A 22,500-nucleotide genomic window follows, 5' to 3' on the forward strand; every position below is an offset into this window, starting at 1 on the left:
TCCTCTTCAGCACTAGACTGGCACTTTGTGTTGAAGTGGTGTTCTATGTGTTGTTGTGTTGTCTTTTCTAGTTAGCTTCGCCATGTTCCACCAATCAGCCAATTTACAACACAGCCATCCATCCGTGACCCAAGCTGAAAATCCACATCCTCTCTTTCTCGCCCCCTGCCTCTCTCTCTCCCCCCTGCCTCTCTCTCTCCCCCCTGCCTCTCTCTCCTCCCTGTCTCTCTCTCTCCCCCTGCCTCTCTCTCTCCTCCCTGTCTCTCTCTCTCTCCCCCTGCCTCTCTTTCTCGCCCCCTGCCTCTCTCTCCGCCCCCTGCCTCTCTCTCTCCCCCTGCCTCTCTCTCTCCCCCTGCCCTCTCTCTCTCCTCCCCTGCCTCTCTCTCTCCCCCTGTCTCTCTCTCCCCTCTCTCTCTCTCTCTCTCCCCCTGTCTCTCTCTCTCCCCCTGCCTCTCTCTCTCTCTCCCCCTGCCTCTCTCTCTCCTCCCCTGCCTCTCTCTCTCCCCCTGTCTCTCTCTCTCCCCCCTGTCTCTCTCTCCCCCTGTCTCTCTCTCTCCCCTCTCTCTCTCTCTCTCCCCCTGTCTCTCTCTCCCCCTGCCTCTCTCTCCCCCCTGCCTCTCTCCCCCCATGCCTCTCTCTATCTCCCCCTGCCTCTCTCTCCCCCCTGCCTCACTCCCCCCTGCTTAAATTAACATAAAAATGGGTTGTATTTACAATGGTGTTTGTTCTTCACTGGTTGCCCTTTTCTTGTGGCAACAGGTCACAAATCTTTCTGCTGTGATGTCACACTGTGGTATTTCACCCAGTAGATATGGGAGTTTTATCAAAATCGGGTTTGTTTTCGAATTCTTTGTGGATCTGTGTAATCTGAGGGAAATATGTATCTCTAATATGGTCATACATTGGGCAGGAGGTTAGGAAGTGCAGCTCAGCTTCCACCTCATTTTGTGGGCAGTGAGCACATAGCCTGTCTTCTCTTGAGAGCCAGGTCTGCCTACGGCAGCCTTTCTCAATAGCAAGGCTATGCTCACTGAGTCTGTACATAGTCAAAGCTTTCCTTAGTTTGGGTCAGTCACAGTGGTCCGTATTGCTCTGTTCAAGTAGACTGTGATTTTGCTGTGGTCTGATAGAGGTGTCAGTGGGCTGACTGTGAACACTCTGAGAGACTCTGGGTTGAGGTCAGTGATAAAGTAATCTACACTACTACTGCCAAGAGATGAGCTATAGGTGTATCTACTGTAGGAGTCTCCTCGAACCCTACCATTAACTATGTACGTATTCAGCGTGTGACAGCGCTTCCGGAGTTGTGACCTGTTTTTGTTGGTTATGTTGTCCTAGTTGTGTCTAGGGGGCATATCGGGGAAGGAATGGTGTCACCTCCAGGCAGGTGTTTGTCCCCCTGTGTGCAGAGGGTGTCAGGTTCTTGTCCAGGTCTATTATTTAGGTCGCCACAGACTAGTACATGTCCCTGGGCCTGGAAATTATTGATTTCCCCCTCCAGGATGGAGAAGCTGTCTTCATTAAAGTATGTGGATTCTAGTGGGGGGGATATAGGTAGCACACAGGAGGACATTTTTCCTCTGTTGAGATCATTTCCTTTTGAATTTCTAGCCAAATGTAAAATGTTCCTGTTTTGACTAATTTAATAGAGTGGGTTAGGTCTGCTCTATACCACATTAGCATACCCCCTGAGTCTCTTCCATGTTTCATACCTGGTAGTGTGGTGGATGGGGACTACCAGCTCTCTGTAACCTGGAGGACAACCAGTGGTTCCGTCTCCTCTATACCATGTTTCACACCTGGTGGTTTGGTGGATGGGACTACCAGCTCTCTGTAACCTGGAGGGCAACCAGTAGGTCCATCTCCTCTATACCACCCACCTGGTAGTGTGGTTGATGGGACTACCAGCTCTCTGTAACCTGGAGGACAACCAGTAGGTCTGTCTCCTCTATACCACCCACCTGGTAGTTTGGTGGATGGGGACTACCAGCTCTCTGTAACCTGGAGGACAACCAGTAGGTCTGTCTCCTCTATACCACCCACCTGGTAGTGTGGTTGATGGGACTACCAGCTCTCTGTAACCTGGAGGGCAACCAGTAGGTCCATCTCCTCTATACCACCCACCTGGTAGTTTGGTGGATGGGACTACCAGCTCTCTGTAACCTGGAGGGCAACCAGTAGGTCCGTCTCCTCTATACCAGGTTTCTTGTAGGATGACAATGTTTTATTTGCGATTTCTTTGGTGAAGTCCAGGATCCTGCTATTTAGGCCAAAGGCAGATGTCCTCAGGCTTTGGATATTTCAGGATGAGATAGTGAAGGCTTTGTGTTCCATAAAGAGTCCAATGTTGTCGGTCGTGTGGTTTGGCTCGTGTAAGAGTGGGGGTTGGGCCTGTTTTCATCTCTCTCCCTCTATTTCGCTGATATTTTGGAAAAGACACTCAGTCAGGGATACCTCCACATCAGCTCCCCCTGCATCAGCTCCCCCTGCTCCAGCTCCCCCTGCACCAGCTCCCCCTGCATCAGCTCCCCCTGCATCAGCCCCTGCATCAGCTCCCCCTGCTCCAGCTCCCCTGCACCAGCTCCCCCCTGCACCAGCCCCCTGCACCAGCCCCCTGCACCAGCTCCCCTGCACCAGCCCCCTGCACCAGCCCCCTGCCTGCCCCCCCTGCACCAGCCCCCTGCATCAGCTCCCCCTGCATCAGCTCCCCCTGCTCTGTATGAGTTCTCTCACACCACTGGTATCCTTCTTCACAGATCCTGTTGTTGATGTTGCTCATGCAAATATAATCTTGACCAAATACAAAAGGTGTGTGTGTGTGTGTGTGTGTGTGTGTAATCAGGTGACACCCAGAGCCTGCTGTGTCCGTCAATGTAAATAGTCTGCGAAAACACAGAGACTACTGTTTTATAGAACACAGAGACTACTGTTTTATAGATCACAGACTGTTTTATAGATCACAGAGACTGTTTTATAGATCACAGAGACTGTTTTATAGATCACAGAGACTGTTTTATAGAACACAGAGACTGTTTTATAGAACACAGAGACTGTTTTATAGAACACAGAGTCTGTTTTATAGAACACAGAGTCTGTTTTATAGAACACAGAGACCACCATCTTATAGACCACAGAGACTACCATCTTATAGACCACAGAGACTACTGTTTTATAGACCACAGAGACTACTGTTTTATAGACCACAGAGACTACTGTTTTATAGACCACAGAGACTACTGTTTTATAGACCACAGAGACTACTGTTTTATAGACCACAGAGACTACTGACAAATGTTATTTGATGTATTCTAATTTGTGAATAAATGTGAACTACTGATTAGCATCTATTTGTTTGTCTTTGTCTGCATCTAATGGTCTCTCTCCCTCTCTCCCTCTCTCCCTGTCTGCATCTAATGGTCTCTCCCTCTCTCCCTCTCTCCCTCTCTGCATCTAATGGTCTCTCTCCCCCTCTCCCTCTCTCCCTGTCTGCATCTAATGGTCTCTCTCCCCCTCTCCCTCTCTCCCTGTCTGTATCTAATGGTCTCTCCCCCCTCCCTCTCCCTGTCTGCATCTAATGGTCTCTCTCCCCTCTCCCTCTCTCCCTGTCTGTATCTAATGGTCTCTCTCTCCCCTCTCCCTGTCTGCATCTAATGGTCTCTCTAATGGTCCCCTCTCCCTCTCTCCCTGTCTGCATCTAATGGTCTCTCTCCCCTCTCCCTCTCTCCCTGTCTGCATCTAATGGTCTCTCCTCCTCTCCCTGTCTGCATCTAATGGTCTCTCTCCCCCTCTCCCTCTCTCCCTGTCTGCATCTAATGGTCTCTCTCCCCCTCTCCCTCTCTCCCTGTCTGCATCTAATGGTCTCTCTCCCCCTCTCCCTCTCTCCCTGTCTGCATCTAATGGTCTCTCTCCCCCTCTCCCTCTCTCCCTGTCTGCATCTAATGGTCTCTCTCCCCCTCTCCCTCTCTCCCTGTCTGCATCTAATGGTCTCTCCCTCTCTCCCTCTCTCCCTGTCTGCATCTAATGGTCTCTCTCCCCCTCTCCCTCTCTCCCCTCTCCCTCTCTCCCTGTCTGTATCTAATGGTCTCTCTCCCTCTCTCCCTCTCTCCCTGTCTGCATCTAATGGTCTCTCTCCCCCTCTCCTAATGGTCTCTCTCCCTGTCTGCATCTAATGGTCTCTCCCTCTCTCCCTCTCTCCCTGTCTGCATCTAATGGTCTCTCCTCCTCTCCCTGTCTGCATCTAATGGTCTCTCTCCCCCTCTCCCTCTCTCCCTGTCTGCATCTAATGGTCTCTCTCCCCCTCTCCCTCTCTCCCTGTCTGCATCTAATGGTCTCTCCCCCTCTCCCTCTCTCCCTGTCTGCATCTAATGGTCTCTCTCCCTCTCTCCCTCTCTCCCTGTCTGCATCTAATGGTCTCTCTCCCCCTCTCCCTCTCTCCCTGTCTGCATCTAATGGTCTCTCTCCCCCTCTCCCTCTCTCCCTGTCTGCATCTAATGGTCTCTCTCCCCCTCTCCCTGTCTGCATCTAATGGTCTCTCTCCCCTCTCCCTGTCTGCATCTAATGGTCTCTCTCCCCCTCTCCCTCTCTCCCTGTCTGCATCTAATGGTCTCTCCTCCTCTCCCTGTCTGCATCTAATGGTCTCTCTCCCTCTCTCCCTCTCTCCCTGTCTGCATCTAATGGTCTCTCCCTCTCTCCCTCTCTCCCTGTCTGCATCTAATGGTCTCTCTCCCCCTCTCCCTCTCTCCCTGTCTGCATCTAATGGTCTCTCTCCCCCTCTCCCTCTCTCCCTGTCTGCATCTAATGGTCTCTCCCTCTCTCCCCCTCTCCCTGTCTGCATCTAATGGTCTCTCTCCCTCTCTCCCTGTCTGCATCTAATGGTCTCTCTCCCTCTCTCTCTCCCTCTCTCCCTCTCTCCCTGTCTGCATCTAATGGTCTCTCTAATGGTCCTCTCTCCCTCTCTCCCTGTCTGCATCTAATGGTCTCTCCCTCTCTCCCCCCCTCTCTCCCTGTCTGCATCTAATGGTCTCTCTCCCCCTCTCCCTGTCTGCATCTAATGGTCTCTCCCTCTCTCCCTGTCTCCCTGTCTGCATCTAATGGTCTCTCTCCCTCTCTCCCTCTCTCCCTGTCTGCATCTAATGGTCTCTCCCTCTCTCCCTGTCTCCCTGTCTGCATCTAATGGTCTCTCTCCCCTCTCCCTCTCTCCCTGTCTGCATCTAATGGTCTCTCTCCCTCTCCCCTCTCCCTGTCTGCATCTAATGGTCTCTCTCCCCCTCTCCTTGTCTGCATCTAATGGTCTCTCTCCTTCTCTCCCTGTCTGCATCTAATGGTCTCTCTCCCCCTCTCCCTCTCTCCCTGTCTGCATCTAATGGTCTCTCTCTCCCTCTCTCCCTGTCTGCATCTAATGGTCTCTCTCTCCCTCTCTCCCTCTCTCCCTGTCTGCATCTAATGGTCTCTCTCCTTCTCTCCCTGTCTGCATCTAATGGTCTCTCTCCCTCTCTCCCTGTCTGCATCTAATGGTCTCTCTCCCCCTCTCCCTCTCTCCCTGTCTGCATCTAATGGTCTCTCTCCCCTCTCCCTCCCTCTCCCTGTCTGCATCTAATGGTCTCTCTCCCCCTCTCCCTCTCTCCCTGTCTGCATCTAATGGTCTCTCTCCTCCCTGTCTCCCTGTCTGCATCTAATGGTCTCTCTCCCTGTCCTGTCTGCTCTAATGGTCTCCTCTCTCCCTGTCTGCATCTAATGGTCTCTCTCCCCCTCTCCCTCTCTCCCTGTCTGCATCTAATGGTCTCTCTCTGCCCTCTCCCTCTCTCCCTGTCTGCATCTAATGGTCTCTCTCTGCCCCTCTCCCTCTCTCCCTGTCTGCATCTAATGGTCTCTCTCCTCTCTCTCTCTCCTCTCCCTGTCTGCATCTAATGGTCTCTCTCCCTCTCTCCCTCTCCCTGTCTGCATCTAATGGTCTCTCTCCCTCTCTCCCTCTCTCCCTGTCTGCATCTAATGGTCTCTCTCCCCTCTCCCTCTCTCCCTGTCTGCATCTAATGGTCTCTCTCCCCTCTCCCTGTCTGCATCTAATGGTCTCTCTCCCCTCTCCCTCTCTCCCTGTCTGCATCTAATGGTCTCTCTCCCCCTCTCCCTGTCTGCATCTAATGGTCCCCTCTCTCCCCCTCTCCCTGTCTGCATCTAATGGTCTCTCTCCTTCTCTCCCCCTCTCCCTGTCTGCATCTAATGGTCTCTCTCCCCCTCTCCCTCTCTCCCTGTCTGCATCTAATGGTCTCTCCCCCTCCCCCTCTCCCTGTCTGCATCTAATGGTCTCTCTCCCCCTCTCCCTGTCTGCATCTAATGGTCTCTCTCCCCCTCTCCCTGTCTGCATCTAATGGTCTCTCTCCCCCTCTCCCTGTCTGCATCTAATGGTCTCTCTCCCTCTCTCCCTCTCTCCCTGTCTGCATCTAATGGTCTCTCTCCCTCTCTCCCTCTCTCCCTGTCTGCATCTAATGGTCTCTCTCCCTCTCTCCCTCTCTCCCTGTCTGCATCTAATGGTCTCTCTCCCCCTCTCCCCCTCTCTGCCTGTCTGCATCTAATGGTCTCCCTCTGCATCCCTCTCCCCTCTCTCCCTGTCTGCATCTAATGGTCTCTCTCCCTCTCTTCCTGTCTGCATCTAATGGTCTCTCTCCCTCTCTCCCATATATATATATATATATATATCTTTATTTCTTCCTTTCCTCTCTCTCTCAGTTACATCTATGATCCGACCGCTCAGGTGGACGTCCACGGCAGGAAGAGGGACCCGGCTGAGAGCTCCCTCTACCAGTCCCACCACCTACCAGGAGACAGCGGGAACCAGTTCAACATCAAGCAGAACCAGGGCTTCCACAACCTCGGCTTCAGCAACAAGTACACCGAACGAGGAGGTGGCGGAAGCCTCAAGCTGGAGATCGACAACAACCACATCAACAAGCTCCACGCCGTGTCCACCAATCCAGAGAGGGAGTTGGGCACGGGGCAGGCAGCCAAGCCTCATGTGGGAGAGGGTGGTGGAGATCTATATATCCTCCATCCAGAGGGCCAGGTGCCAAGACGAGATCCGTCCAAGGGCCTCAATCTAGTCCGAGTCTATCCCAACACACCCTCCCTGGATCTTACTCTCAATCTGACCCACTCGGGTGACACTGACTCTCACCCAGACAGGATGGTCCGGAACTTCTCGGATCCCTCCATCGGGGACAGGTATGGGGTGGGGTGCAACACCTCATCAGTGGACGAGCTGGACGAGGGGGTGGGGGGCACGCCGGAGTACCTGGGCGACACGGGAGATGAGCAGAGTGTCCTGTCTGTGGACATTCAAACCAGTACGACTAGCCTGTCCTCGGCAGACACAAACGACGATAGGGGGGCGCCGGACGCCACTACCACAGAGAATGGGATCGGGATCTCAGTGAAGAAGAGTGAGGATGAGGAGAAGGAAGGGGAAGACGATGACGTGCAGAGCGTCACAGACTCTATGGTGGCAGAAGCTCTGGCAGCTCTAGAGGCAGCGACTGCCGGGGAGGACTAACTGTCAAAAACCTCTTAATAGGTCCAAAATAACACAATCTAACATCCATTCAGCTTCAGTATCTGATGGGGCCGAATGAGGAGATGCTGATGTATCTTTTAACATATCACGTCTGCATTCTCAGGAGAAGGAGAGAAGACTCTTAGCGCTCGACTGTGAATATTCCCCGCGTCCTAATCCCCAATATATGGTACATATTAAACTTCCTGGTCTTCAGCTGTACAATCTACATTTCTATGTTACACCAGCACAGCTTCTAGAACTTCTCTCTCTATATTATGTTCTATAAAATGCAGCTCTGCACAGCTTCTATCTCTATATTCTGTTCTATAAAATGCAGCTCTGTACAGCTTCTAGAACTTGTCTGTTTCTATATTCTGTTCTATAAAATGCAGCTCTGCACAGCTTCTAGAACTTGTCTCTATATTCTGTCCTATAAAATGCAGCTCTGCACAGCTTCTAGAACTTGTCTCTATATTCTGTCCTATAAAATGCAGCTCTGCACAGCTTCTAGAACTTGTATCTATATATTATGTTCTATAAAATGCAGCTCTGCACAGCTTCTATCTCTATATTCTGTTCTATAAAATGCAGCTCTGCACAGCTTCTAGAACTTGTATCTCTATATTATGTTCTATAAAATGCAGCTCTGCACAGCTTCTATATCTATATTCTGTCCTATAAAATGCAGCTCTGCACAGCTTCTAGAACTTGTATCTCTATATTCTGTTCTATAAAATGCAGCTCTACACAGCTTCTCTCTATATTCTGTTCTATAAAATGCAGCTCTGCACAGCTTCTAGAACTTGTATCTCTATATTCTGTTCTATAAAATGCAGCTCTGCACAGCTTGTATCTCTATATTCTGTTCTATAAAATGCAGCTCTGCACAGCTTGTATCTCTATATTCTGTCCTATAAAATGCAGCTCTGCACAGCTTGTATCTCTATATCCTGTCCTATAAAATGTTCTATTCGGTGGGCACACAGTACTTGCCATGGCTTTGTTTGTCTTCAGGGAGCTTTGCGGTGCGTCATTATATAAACACACTGACAGTCCATCTCCAACTACCTATTGGTGTATCATATCCATGTTGTTTACCTGTTTTAATATGTTATTTATATAATAACTGGTTGGCCCAGACTTCTCTAGTTCAATAGATGTCAGAGATCGCTTGTTTAGCTAAGATTCCACTCCCTGCACTCCTTTCGCAATGACGCACCGTGCAAGAAGTGGAATGTTAGCCTGGGTACCAGTCTGTTTAGCTTATGTCAGAGACGTTTCCCAAACTGTGGAGAGGAGACATGTTAAAGACCATGGAGAGAGGTAGTCGGTTCACTTTACAACCTCCCATTGTGGAGCATACTGGGCTGACCTCATGACACCTTATGACAGGAAGTAGGTATATATATATATATCACAGATATACGTAGCATCTCTGTTTCCTGTTCTCCCTCGAATGCAAACATTCCACATTTGTGATGAGTCTTTGTTTCAGTTAAGGAGAATTATATAGATTTTTTAATTTTTTTAAAAATCGGGACTATCCTTTTAAAGTTTTTGTTTGTTTGCCAAAATCATTTCTATTCAAATGTATATGTACATCAAATGCATTTAGAAGTTTAATTTGCTATGTATTGTCAAGAAGCCTTAAATTATTTTTTAAATCAAAGCACAGATGTTTTCAGGGGCACAATATAAAAAAATATTTTAAAAAGAATTGGCCATGTTTCTCTGGTCGCTCACAAATCTTGATATTCCTCTTGTACACATCCCCCTCCCTTTTCTCAAACTCTTTCCTTTTTCCAGTCTCTTTCTACCAGACTCAATCGCTCCATCTCTCTCAAGGATGTGCAAAAAATACAAAGCCCCCACTATGTTAACACCTGTGTAGCCTTGGTGTGTGTGTGTGTGTGTGTGTGTGTGTGTGTGTGTGTGTGTGTGTGTGTGTGTGTGTGTGTGTGTGTGTGTGTGTTATTTCTCTGAGATCTAAGTGTGTTTAGGAGATCGTAGCTGAAATGTCTCTGACAGCCCTCTGATATTCCTTGCCACCAGAGCCCTGGGACCAGGCCTAACGAAGGCCCTTGGAGCGTTACTCAGGCCAAAAGGAGACGCCAGGGACTCACAAACACCTGATTACACCCGGGCTAAGGCGGTGAACGTGCTAACTTTGGCTCACCACATGATAGCTATTAGTGTGTCTCTCCCAACCTCCCCTCGCAGTTGGAGAGGAGACACCGAAATATCCCAATCTTGTGATGTTTCTTTTTTTAGCCACATTATCTCTCCCATCTTCTTTTCTTTACTGAGTGTTTGTCTCCGTTTAATCACACACCATCCCTCTCCCCGTAAAGACACGGTTTTGAGGGGGGTGGGGGCATCTGTCTCTGTGGTAATACAGTGTTGCTTCTGCTTTAAGATATAACAGTGGCCTTCCTATCTCTCCATATCAACTCCTTCACAATAACAACCCCTTTCCCACGGTGCCCTAAAGTGACTGCTCAAACAGAGGTTATCATCTGATCGGCTGTTTGAGGTGTAAACTTGCTTGTTTTATTAGAAGGAAAAACCTAAATGTGCCCGTCTGACTCAGCCACTAAACTCTCCCAGAGAGGTTACATGATGTAATAACAGCTCACTCAGCAGCACCACAGTTAATCTTATGACCCTAACCCTAACCCTGACTGACTAACTGCCTGAGTGACTGAGTGATTGACTGACTGCGTGAGTGACTGCCTGCCTGAGTGACTGACTGCGTGAGTGATTGCCTGCCTGAGTGACTGACTGCCTGAGTGACTGCCTGCCTGAGTGACTGCCTGCCTGAGGGACTGCCTGCCTGAGTGACTGACTGCCTGCCTGACTGACTGCCTGAGTGACTGACTGCCTGCCTGACTGCCTGCCTGACTGCCTGCGTGAGTGACTGACTGAGTGACTGACTGACTGAGGGACTGACTGACTGCCTGCCTGCCTGAGTGACTGCCTGCCTGCCTGAGTGACTGCCTGGAGTGACTGACTGCCTGAGTGACTGACTGCCTGAGTGACTGACTGCCTGAGTGACTGACTGCCTGCCTGACTCCCTGCGTGAGTGACTGACTATGTGAGTGACTGACTGCGTGACTGAATGCGTGAGGGACTGACTGAGTGACTGACTGAGTGACTGACTGCCTGTGGGACTGACTGCCTGAGGGACTAACTGAGTGACTGACTGACTGAGTGACTGACTGCGTGAGGGACTGACTGACTGAGTGACTGACTGACTGAGGGACTGACTGAGTGACTAACTGAGTGACTGACTGACTGACTGAGTGACTGAGTGACTGACTGCCTGTGGTGACTGACTGCCTGAGTGACTGCCTGCCTGAGTGACTGCCTGCCTGAGTGACTGCCTGCCTGAGTGACTGCCTGCCTGAGTGACTGACTGCCTGCCTGACTGCCTGCGTGAGTGACTGACTGAGTGACTGACTGACTGAGGGACTGACTGCCTGCCTGACTGAGTGACTGCCTGCCTGAGTGACTGCCTGCCTGAGTGACTGCCTGCCTGAGTGACTGCCTGCCTGAGTGACTGCCTGCCTGAGTGACTGCCTGCCTGAGTGACTGACTGCCTGAGTGACTGACTGCCTGAGTGCCTGACTGCCTGCGTGAGTGACTGCCTGCGTGAGTGACTGACTACGTGAGTGACTGACTGCGTGACTGAATGCGTGAGGGACTGACTGAGTGACTGACTGACTGAGTGACTGACTGCCTGTGGGACTGACTGCCTGAGGGACTAACTGAGTGACTGACTGACTGAGTGACTGACTGCGTGAGGGACTGACTGAGTGACTGACTGACTGACTGAGTGACTGACTGACTGAGGGACTGACTGAGTGACTGACTGAGTGACTGACTGACTGAGTGACTGACTGCGTGAGGGACTGACTGAGTGACTAACTGAGTGACTGACTGACTGAGTGACTGACTGCGTGAGGACTGACTGAGGACTGACTGACTGACTGACTGAGGGACTGAGGACTGCCTGCCTGAGTGACTGCCTGCCTGAGTGACTGCCTGCCTGAGTGACTGACTGCGTGTGGGACTGACTGCCTGTGTGACTGACTGGACTGACTGCCTGTGGGACTGACTGCCTGCGGGACTGACTGCCTGCGGGACTGACTGCCTGCGGGACTGACTGACTGCGGGACTGACTGACTGCGTGACTGACTGACTGCGTGAGGGACTGACTGCGTGAGGGACTGACTGCGTGAGGGACTGACTGCGTGAGGGACTGACTGACTGCCTGACTGACTGACTGACTGCGTGAGGGACTGACTGCCGGTAGGGGGTTTCATGGTCTGTGATGTCACAGAGCAGGTGACTGAATGCGTGAGGGACTGACTATGACCTGACTCAGTGACCGTCTTGGGTCTACTTTTGGTGTGCGTGTGTATGTCACTGACTGCGTGAGGGACTGACTGAGTGACTGACTGACTGACTGAGTGACTGTGTGTGTGTGTATGTCAACTGAGTGACTGACTGACTGAGTGTGTGTGTGTGTGTGTGTGTGTGTGTGTGTGTGTGTGTGTGTGTGTGTATTAAACATACACAGAGGGTTACAGTTTCAACACTGGCGTCAGGTGAAATCTATATGTTGAAGAGTTAATGGCGCTTTGTCTGCCCAACCTGTACGGTAGATGGTCTATTTTCCATGATATAACAGAACAACACAGTACTCGTGATGAAGCGCAGACTACAGTGGCTCAGAAATGTATTGTATGATTTCTGTAAAAATTCTCATAAATAAAATAACCATGAAAACAAGTTGCTTGCACCGATGATGTATGATTACAGTCTTAGACGGACAGTCTGACGTTTTCCTTACTTCCCAGTGTACATTGCGTTAGAAAGGAATGGGGTGGTGTACATTTCAAATTCATTTTTCCTCAAGGCTTTTGGGTTGGGACTGATGTGATCAATACTTACGATCAAGTTACGTAGAGGGATAGCTCACATAACTTAAATAATTACCCTGAAGGTAGCCTATTGGCCAGGAGAGAACTGATTTAAATAATTACCCTGAAGGTAGCCTATTGGCCAGGAGGGAACTGATTTAAATAATTACCCTAAAAGGTAGCCTATTGGTGTGGTGTGGAACTGATTTAAAAATACCTAAGGGTAGCCACTGGCCAGGAGGGAACTGATTTAAAGTTAATGGCGCTTTGTCTACCTGTAAAAGGTAGAGCCTATTTTCCATGGAGGGAACTGATTTAAATAATTACAGTAAAAGGTAGCCTGATTTCTGTAAAAATTCTCATAAATAAAGGGAACTGATTTAAATAATTACCTAAAAGGTAGTCTACTTTTGTCCAGGAGACAAGGAATGGGGTGTACATTTCAAATTCATTTTTCCTCAAGGCTTTTGGGTTGAAGGTAGCCTATTGATCAAGGAGGGATAGCTCACATAACTTAAATAATTACCCTGAAGGTAGCCTATTGGCCAGGAGAGAACTGATTTAAATAATTACCCTAAAGGTAGCCTATTGGCCAGGAGGGAACTGATTTAAATAATTACCCTAAAAGGTAGTCTATTGGCCAGGAGGGAACTGATTTAAATAATTACCCTAAAAGGTAGCCTATTGGCCAGGAGGGAACTGATTTAAATAATTACCCTAAAAAGGTAGCCTATTGGCCAGGCGGGAACTGATTTAAATAATTACCATAAAGGTAGCCTATTGGCCAGGAGGGAACTGATTTAAATAATTACCCTAAAAATGTAGCCTAATGGCCAGGAGGGAACTGATTTAAATAATTACCCTAAAAGGTAGTCTATTGGCCAGGAGGGAACTGATTTAAATAATTACCCTAAAAGGTAATCTATTGGCCAGGAGGGAACTGATTTAAATAATTACCCAAAAAGGTAGCCTATTGGCCAGGCGGGAACTGATTTAAATAACTACCCTAAAAGGTAGTCTATTGGCCAGGCGGGAACTGATTTAAATAATTACCCTAAAAAGGTAGCCTATTGGCCAGGAGGGAACTGATTTAAATAATTACCCTAAAAAGGTAGCCTAATGGCCAGGAGGGAACTGATTTAAATAATTACCCTAAAAAAGGTAGCCTATTGGCCAGGAGGGGCCTGGTTTAGGGAAAGAAATCTGTTTTTACCAGAAAGTGACCACTGTTGACATTGAAGCTATTTAAAAGGATGACTCACTTCTCTAACCATGTGACTTGCATGACATCCCCAGTGAACTGCCCTCTGGGAGATGTAGTGTGAACAGCACACGGGGAAGCAGGAATAGTGTTTCTTTTGTAAGAGATTCTGTTAATGTTTCACACCACAGTTAAATACAAAACACTTAGAGGAGAGAATCAGTTAATACTGCCCAGGGCCTAAAATAAGCCCAGTATAATGAGTTCCCATAACCTGTCAACTATGATTCTATGAAAAGTGTCTATGTTTGGGATTCATAGAAAAGGAAAGTCACAGGGTACAGAGCCTGGTCCCAGATCTGTAGGTGCTGCAGGCTTAGTGAGCGTGGAACACGGCTACAGCTCTCAGGTGAGGTTACTAGGCAGTATGGAACAAGGCTACAGGTGAGGTTACTAGGCAGTATGGAACAAGGCTACAGGTGAGGTTACTAGGCAGTATGGAACAAGGCTACAGGTGAGGTTACTAGGCAGTATGGAACAAGGCTACAGGTGAAGTTACTAGGCAGTATGGAACAAGGCTACAGGTGAGGTTACTAGGCAGTATGGAACAAGGCTACAGGTGAGGTTACTAGGCAGTATGGAACAAGGCTACAGGTGAGGTTACTAGGCAGTATGGAACAAGGCTACAGGTGAGGTTACTAGGCAGTATGGAACAAGGCTACAGAGGTGAGATTACTAGGCAGTATAGAACAAGGCTACAGAGGTGAGATTACTAGGCAGTATGGAACAAGGCTACAGGTGAGGTTACTAGGCAGTATGGAACAAGGCTACAGGTGAGGTTACTAGGCAGTATGGAACAAGGCTACAGGTGAGGTTACTAGGCAGTATGGAACAAGGCTACAGGTGAGGTTACTAGGCAGTATGGAACAAGGCTACAGGTGAGGTTACTAGGCAGTATGGAACAAGGCTACAGGTGAGGTTACTAGGCAGTATGGAACAAGGCTACAGGTGAGGTTACTAGGCAGTATGGAACAAGGCTACAGGTGAAGTTACTAGGCAGTATGGAACAAGGCTACAGGTGAGGTTACTTGGCAGTATGGAACAAGGCTACAGGTGAGGTTACTAGGCAGTATGGAACAAGGCTACAGGTGAGGTTACTAGGCAGTATGGAACAAGGCTACAGGTGAGGTTACTACGCAGTATGGAACAAGGCTACAGGTGAGGTTACTAGGCAGTATGGAACAAGGCTACAGAGGTGAGGTTACTAGGCAGTATGGAACAATGCTACAGGTGAGGTTACTAGGCAGTATGGAACAAGGCTTCTGGTCTCAGGTGAGGTTACTAGGCAGTATGGAACAAGGCTACAGGTTATTAGGCAGTATAGAACAAGGCTTCAGGTGAGGTTACTAGGCAGTATGGAACAAGGCTTCTGGTCTCAGGTGAGATTACTAGGCAGTATGGAACAAGACTACAGGTGAGGTTACTAGGCAGTATGGAACAAGGCTACAGGTGAGGTTACTAGGCAGTATGGAACAAGGCTACAGGTGAGGTTACTAGGCAGTATAGAACAAGGCTACAGGTGAGGTTACTAGGCAGTATGGAACAAGGCTACAGGTGAGGTTACTAGGCAGTATGGAACAAGGCTACAGGTGAGGTTACTAGGCAGTATAGAACAAGGCTTCAGGTGAGGTTACTAGGCAGTATGGAACAAGGCTTCTGGTCTCAGGTGAGATTACTAGGCAGTATGGAACAAGGCTACAGGTGAGGTTATTAGGCAGTATGGAACAAGGCTTCAGGTGAGGTTACTAGAGGCAGTATGGAACAAGGCTACAGGTCTCAGGTGAGGTTACTCGGCAGTATGGAACAAGGCTTCAGGTCTCAGGTGAGGTTACTAGGCAGTATGGAACAAGGCTTCAGGTCTCAGGTGAGGTTACTCGGCAGTATGGAACAAGGCTTCAGGTCTCAGGTGAGGTTACTAGGCAGTATGGAACAAGGCTTCAGGTCTCAGGTGAGGTTACTAGGCAGTATGGAACAAGGATTCAGGTCTCAGGTGAGGTTACCAGGCAGTATGGAACAAGGCTTCAGGTCTCAGGTGAGGTTACCAGGCAGTATGAAACAAGGCTTCAGGTCTCAGGTGAGGTTACCAGGCAGTATGAAACAAGGCTTCAGGTCTCAGGTGAGGTTACCAGGCAGTATGAAACAAGGCTTCAGGTCTCAGGTGAGGTTACCAAGCAGTATGGAACAAGGCTTCAGGTCTCAGGTGAGGTTACCAGGCAGTATGAAACGAGGCTTCAGGTCTCAGGTGAGGTTACTCAGTGAGTGTGAACCACTAAGGTCATTGCTGTTGTCAAAGTTTTAGCAAGGTGTTAATCATTGAATAGACAGACCTACTGCCTACGCTCACTTAATGTTTCACCAAGGTTTAAAGTTTTCCCCCGGGGGCTGACAGCTTCTTCCTCTTGGCCAACACCCAGAAACAGAGGCTGAGCTCTGACTTTGGGTCCTAGATCAATACCAGTGGAGGCTGGTGGGAGGAGCTATAGGAGAACGGGCTCATTGTATTGGCTGGAACGGAATAACTGGAGCGGTATCAAAACACGTTTGTATGGAAACCACAGACTCCATTCCAGCCAATAAAATGAGCCTGTCCTCCTATGGCACCTCCCACCAGCCTCCACTGCTAAATCCAATGTTTAAATGTTACTAATGATATACTATACAAAATGGCATGTCCACATGAGTCACATTGGTACTGTAGTGACCTTATGAACACAGCCCTGCAGCACTGAGCAGCCGGATCCGTAAAGCAGAGAGGAGACTGTCCTAGTGGGATGATATCTGGGTTATTGATTTAAAGTGTCCTCATAATATTTCAATTGCATTATGTACAGTAATGACATATCATGTGAACAAAGATTATCATGTGTAATCATGTGAACAAAGACTATTGAACGGGAGAGAGAGAGAGAGAGGTGGGTGTCACCAGTTTGTCCAAGGTAAGAGCGAGGGCAAACAAGACCAGTCAATATTTGCTGAAGGTCCTCTCGATGCTATCCCATGTCCTGTCGTGTGGTGCGTAGTGGTGTGGGGAGTACTGTTACAGAACTAATAACTCGCCTGCGGATATTGTTCCACTCCCTCAACAACAACAAAAAGGACAGATACAACAGTCACACAAACTCCATGGAAACAGTGTGTGTGTGTGTGTGTGTAATGAATTTGACAGTGACTAACAGTCAGGAGCACCTGATCATGTCCGAAAGAACAAACATATCATTACCTCCTCCATCTGGCAACACTATGACATCAAGACAAAGGAAAGAACAAACATCTCGTTACCTCCATCTGGCAACACTATGACATCAAGACAAAGGAAAGAACAAACATCTCGTTACCTCCATCTGGCAACACTATGACATCAAGACAAAGGAAAGAAGAAACATCTCGTTACCTCCATCTGGCAACACTATGACATCAAGACAAAGGAAAGAACAAACATCTCGTTACCTCCATCTGGCAACACTATGACATCAAGACAAAGGAAAGAACAAACATCTCGTTACCTCCTCCATCTGGCAACACTATGACATCAAGACAAAGGAAAGAACAAACATCTCGTTACCTCCTCCATCTGGCAACACTATGACATCAAGACAAAGGAAAGAACAAACATCTCGTTACCTCCATCTGGCAACACTATGACATCAAGACAAAGGAAACAAACATCTCGTTACCTCCTCCATCTGGCAACACTATGACATCAAGACAAAGGAAAGAACAAACCTCTCGTTACCTCCTCCATCTGGCAACACTATGACATCAAGACAAAGGAAAGAACAAACATCTCGTTACCTCCATCTGGCAACACTATGACATCAAGATAAAGGAAAGAACAAACATCTCGTTACCTCCATCTGGCAACACTATGACATCAAGACAAAGGAAAGAACAAACATCTCGTTACCTCCATCTGGCAACACTATGACATCAAGACAAAGGAAAGAACAAACATCTCGTTACCTCCTCCATCTGGCAACACTATGACATCAAGACAAAGGAAAGAACAAACCTCTCGTTACCTCCATCTGGCAACACTATGACATCAAGACAAAGGAAAGAACAAACATCTCGTTACCTCCATCTGGCAACACTATGACATCAAGACAAAGGAAAGAACAAACCTCTCGTTACCTCCACCTGGCAACACTATGACATCAAGACAAAGGAAAGAACAAACATCTCGTTACCTCCATCTGGCAACACTATGACATCAAGACAAAGGAAAGAACAAACATCTCGTTACCTCCATCTGGCAACACTATGACATCAAGACAAAGGAAAGAACAAACATCTCGTTACCTCCATCTGGCAACACTATGACATCAAGACAAAGGAAAGAACAAACATCTCGTTACCTCCTCCATCTGGCAACACTATGACATCAAGATAAAGGAAAGAACAAACCTCTCGTTACCTCCTCCATCTGGCAACACTATGACATCAAGACAAAGGAAAGAACAAACATCTCGTTACCTCCATCTGGCAACACTATGACATCAAGACAAAGGAAAGAACAAACCTTTCGTTACCTCCTCCATCTGGCAACACTATGACATCAAGACAAAGGAAAGAACAAACATCTCGTTACCTCCTCCATCTGGCAACACTATGACATCAAGACAAAGGAAAGAAGAAACATCTCGTTACCTCCTCCATCTGGCAACACTATGACATCAAGACAAAGGAAAGAACATCTATTAAAAACGACCACGATAAGTAATCACGAGGAGGGCAGGATATGGAGAGAGAGAGAGAGAAAGAGAAATGACAGGTTATTGAATACTGAAAATAGACAATGTGATAGAGGGGATGAGGAAGAATAGAAAAGATGACTGAAGAGAAGACTTCAAAACACACAGATGGTTTAATCCATTTAAATGAGTTAAAAACACGTCATCTCTGTCCTTAAAAAACATTATCATTCAATTCTATAGTATTTTCTTTTTTATTCGTGTCAACTGTCAACATAAAATGGCAAAAACATTAAACGTTTTTTTTTTCAGTCAGTTTGCTTTATTTTTTTAAATACATTTTCATACAACAGTTTAAAAGGTTGTGATAAGACTGTATCGTCTCCAAAGCAAACATGAGAGCAAAGAACAAAACACATTGAATGATACTGAATAGGTCAGACACTCAAAACATTCCCATTCCACATAAACAGATGCTTTTTGGAGAAAATGCTCAAAACATTTTTTTATTTTATACATATTATTAAAGCTCTTAGATGAAAGCCATTCCAGTTTTAAAATTCACCAAAAAAGGTCCGACATTCCTCAAAAGCCTAAAGTGGACTGGTCTCTTCTTCCTTCATCCGCGAGGAGAGGAGACGTTCACTGGGAATACTTTGAGACGGTTGAAACCCTTTTCGTTTGTTTTGTGTCTGATGGTAGATTTGGATTGGAGTGCCGTACGTTGTACGTTGTTCAGGTCAATGTAGGCCTACTCGTTGACGAATGGAAAGCTTAAAAAGTAATCCCGCCCAGAAAATAGTTTGGGCTTTGGTATGGGTTCATTTAAAACACTGTCCGTTTTAACATACTTTGACATTTCTTTACAATTCATGGCAAATGGGAGACAATAGATTAGTTGTTACAGTATAAATGACATTTTAACACATTTGATCACAAGACATTACTTCTCCTCACTGAGAAATATATATCTTTTTTTTGCATTGAATAATAATTTAGGTTCAGCTCCTGTTCTAGATTTTTAAAAAATAGTTTGTTTTTTTGTTCCTAAAGGTAATGTTCATGTATCTAAGTCATGGACTAAAAAAAAAAAAACCTTATTCACCATAGAAAACAAAACATTTGACCTCATGATTCACGTTGAAAAATCCACACACACACACAAAAATAATTCTCTCACACAAAGTCAACATCCCCACCACATACCACCGTACGCAAACTCAGTGAGACACAAGACAGCTGCTACTAGCTGTTCCGACGAAGACCGTCTGTGCATCGATCAAGGAAAAAGATGTGCATTTTAAAGGCCTCCTACTGAAGTTTAAAATGGATTTGTTCAGCTCCTCTGAATAGAAAACCATACGTAGTATTGGCAAAGAGACGAGTCAATGGCCAATTAAAATAGGTAGTTTCATTGGGGTGGAATCAGAAGCGGTTCCATGAGTCACCGTGACAACAAATATATTATTATTTTTATTTTTTAATTTTTTAAAGGTGATGAGGAAATTTCTCCTCACCATATAGACCTAGTTAATGTACTCCATTGGAGTTCTAGAAGGAGGGGGGACTAGATAGTCCTGAGAGCACCTCATTTACAGCAACGACCTGGGGAATAGTTACAGGGGAGAGGAGGGGGGAAATGAGCCAAATGGAAGCAGTCAGTTCAACATTATTATTGGAGTTGTCAACTAAAGTAAAAAAAAAAACAATACAAATAAATCACTGTCACTGGATTTAGGTTCAAAATTGGGTGATTTTTTAAAATGTTTTTTTTTTTTTTTTATAAATTCACTTACGTTGATGACTTTTTGCAAATCCAACTAGTTTTTCACGTTGATTCAACGTCATGATAGATTCTGGGGGTTTAAATGAGGTGAAAACCCATCTTTGCCCAGAGGGTCAGAAGTGGACGTGAAGGCTAGGCAGAGATTGTGTATTTGGCGCCAACACAATGCACAGTTTATTGGCTCTTGGCTCACACAACCCCCAATGCAATCTCAACTTCCTGGTCAGGTGAGAGTTTGTGGTTTTCCTCCTTGGCAGCAGAATCGGGTAGAAAAAAAAAGATCAATCATTAACGTTTCGTGGTGGTTTCCACATCTTTGGTGACGAGAGGGTGTGGGGGGGGGTGGCACTACCAGTGACTCACTGTCTGATGAACGGCACAATGGCTCTTTCTAACACGTCATACCTGACACCCTTTCCACTACCCTGCCCGAGACAGAGGGCCAAGTTTGATAGAGAGAGAGTAACCGGTCTCATCTTCATCCTCTAATTCACCATCAACACCACTGTCTTGTCTGACCATCAAAGGAGACAGGGAGGGATTTACCCCTGGAATGCCTCTGCTGCTCTTCGCGTGCCGATGCTTCTCTACGGTCCCGATTCTGGGTTTAAAAAGTGTTGCAAATGATCATATTTCCCCCCCTTGGCTCTCTTCAGGAAGCCATGCGCTGCTCTGTAGAGGAAATGAGGACGTTTTTATCAAAAGGATGAACATGTTACTCTAGGAGGCCCAGATAAACCAGCTTGGACAGAACTTCGGAGCCCAATAGAAAGCCACCTTGGTTCCTGTCACTTTGGATCAGCACCGTCTTCCTTCTGATCCTAACGGAAAGGGGAGGAGGAAATCACACATCAAACTTTGTCACATGCGCCGAATACAACACGTGTAGACTTTACCGTGAAAAGCTGACTTACAAAGCCCTTAACCAACAGTGCAGTTCAAGAAGAGTTAAGAAAATCTTTACCAAATAAACTAAAGTGAAAAATATATTTTTTAAAAGGTAACAATAGCAAGGCTATATACAGGGGGTGCCGGTACCTAGTCAATGCAGGAAGTTAATGAAAAATGCCTCAAATACAGACTCTTCAAATACAGAAATGCCTTGGAGTTTGGTCCATGTCACTATAGACAGACCCTACTGGATGAAAATCTGTGTGTACCCGGGTGAATCGGACTGAATGTCACTCTCAGACAGACCTGATGTGACTCAGAGATGGTCCTGCCCTCAAAGGGTTGCTTCTCCGTGGGAGACGCCGGTAGACTCCCGTTGGAGTCCGTGCTGAGCATGGTCCTCCTTTCTCTGACAGGCCTCTCCTTGTCACACTTTGTAACCCGGAACCTGGCAGGGATCATAGCATAACACCGGTGATAGAGAGGACACAACACCGGTGATAGAGAGGACACAACACCGGTGATAGAGAGGACACAACACCGGTGATAGAGAGGACACAACACCGGTGATAGAGAGGACACAACACCGGACACAGGACACAACCGGTGATAGAGAGGACACAACACCGGTGATAGAGAGGACACAACACCGGTGATAGAGAGGACACAACACCGGTGATAGAGAGGACACAACACCGGTGACAACACCGGTGATAGAGAGGACACAACACCGGTGATAGAGAGGACACAACACCGGTGATAGAGAGGACACAACACCGGTGATAGAGAGGACACAACACCGGTGATAGAGAGGACACAACACCGGTGATAGAGAGGACACAACACCGGTGATAGAGAGGACACAACACCGGTGATAGAGAGGACACAACACAGGTGATAAAGAGGACACAACACTGGTGATAAAGAGGACACAACACAGGTGATAAAGAGGACACAACACAGGTGATAAAGAGGACACAACACAGGTGATAAAGAGGACACAACACAGGTGATAAAGAGGACACAACACAGGTGATAAAGAGGACACAACACAGGTGATAAAGAGGACACAACACAGGTGATAAAGAGGACACAACACTGGTGATAAAGAGGACACAACACTGGTGATAAAGAGGACACAACACTGGTGATAAAGAGGACATAACACCATGGGAATCAACATGCAACTGACAATAACCGGAGAAATTAACTACTCAGACAATTATAGATATTCTCTTCTGAATATACTCTTCTTAAACCAGGCGCACATACGCTTCTGAGGAGACACCGTACACCTGGCGACCGTGTCAGCGTGCACTACGCTCGGCCCGCCACAGGAGTCGCTGGTGCGCAATGGGACAGGGAAACCCGCAATGGGACAGCCAAACCCTCCCCCCATG

At 47.3% G+C, this 22,500-nt stretch overlaps 2 protein-coding genes and 1 long non-coding RNA gene across 7 annotated transcripts in view; 2 read left to right on the top strand and 1 right to left on the bottom strand.

The window, feature by feature from the left end:
* zgc:194930 (uncharacterized protein LOC557813 homolog) overlaps nucleotides 1-10,332 on the top strand; it is a 40,123-nt gene extending 29,791 nt beyond the window's left edge. For 2 of the 3 annotated variants that reach the window (XM_046328090.1, XM_046328091.1), the window contains exon 3: nucleotides 6,724-9,254. In XM_046328090.1, coding sequence (XP_046184046.1) covers nucleotides 6,724-7,543 — 820 coding nt within the window. In that variant the 3' untranslated portion in view covers nucleotides 7,544-9,254. Of the gene's footprint in view, nucleotides 1-6,723; nucleotides 9,255-9,598 lie in introns of those variants that run through there. The other variant, XR_006834913.1, reaches the window with a different exon arrangement.
* A 1,396-nt stretch (nucleotides 10,333-11,728) lies between these two features.
* On the top strand, nucleotides 11,729-22,315 carry LOC124013683. The gene is made up of 3 exons (XR_006834914.1): nucleotides 11,729-11,893; nucleotides 18,785-18,787; nucleotides 22,304-22,315. It is a non-coding gene; the product is annotated as an uncharacterized LOC124013683 (long non-coding RNA).
* The window catches only part of rell1 (RELT like 1), a 64,875-nt gene continuing 61,097 nt past the window's right edge, over nucleotides 18,723-22,500 (bottom strand). For 2 of the 3 annotated variants that reach the window (XM_046328093.1, XM_046328092.1), the window contains 2 exons: nucleotides 21,407-21,548; nucleotides 18,723-21,030 (listed from right to left, as the gene is read on the bottom strand). In XM_046328093.1, the coding sequence (XP_046184049.1) occupies nucleotides 20,998-21,030; nucleotides 21,407-21,548 (175 nt within the window). In that variant the 3' untranslated portion in view covers nucleotides 18,723-20,997. The remainder of the gene's footprint in view (nucleotides 21,031-21,406; nucleotides 21,549-22,500) is intronic. The other variant, XM_046328094.1, reaches the window with a different exon arrangement.

The sequence above is a fragment of the Oncorhynchus gorbuscha genome, linkage group LG25 (genome assembly GCF_021184085.1).
Source record: "Oncorhynchus gorbuscha isolate QuinsamMale2020 ecotype Even-year linkage group LG25, OgorEven_v1.0, whole genome shotgun sequence".
Lineage (NCBI taxonomy): Eukaryota > Metazoa > Chordata > Actinopteri > Salmoniformes > Salmonidae > Oncorhynchus > Oncorhynchus gorbuscha.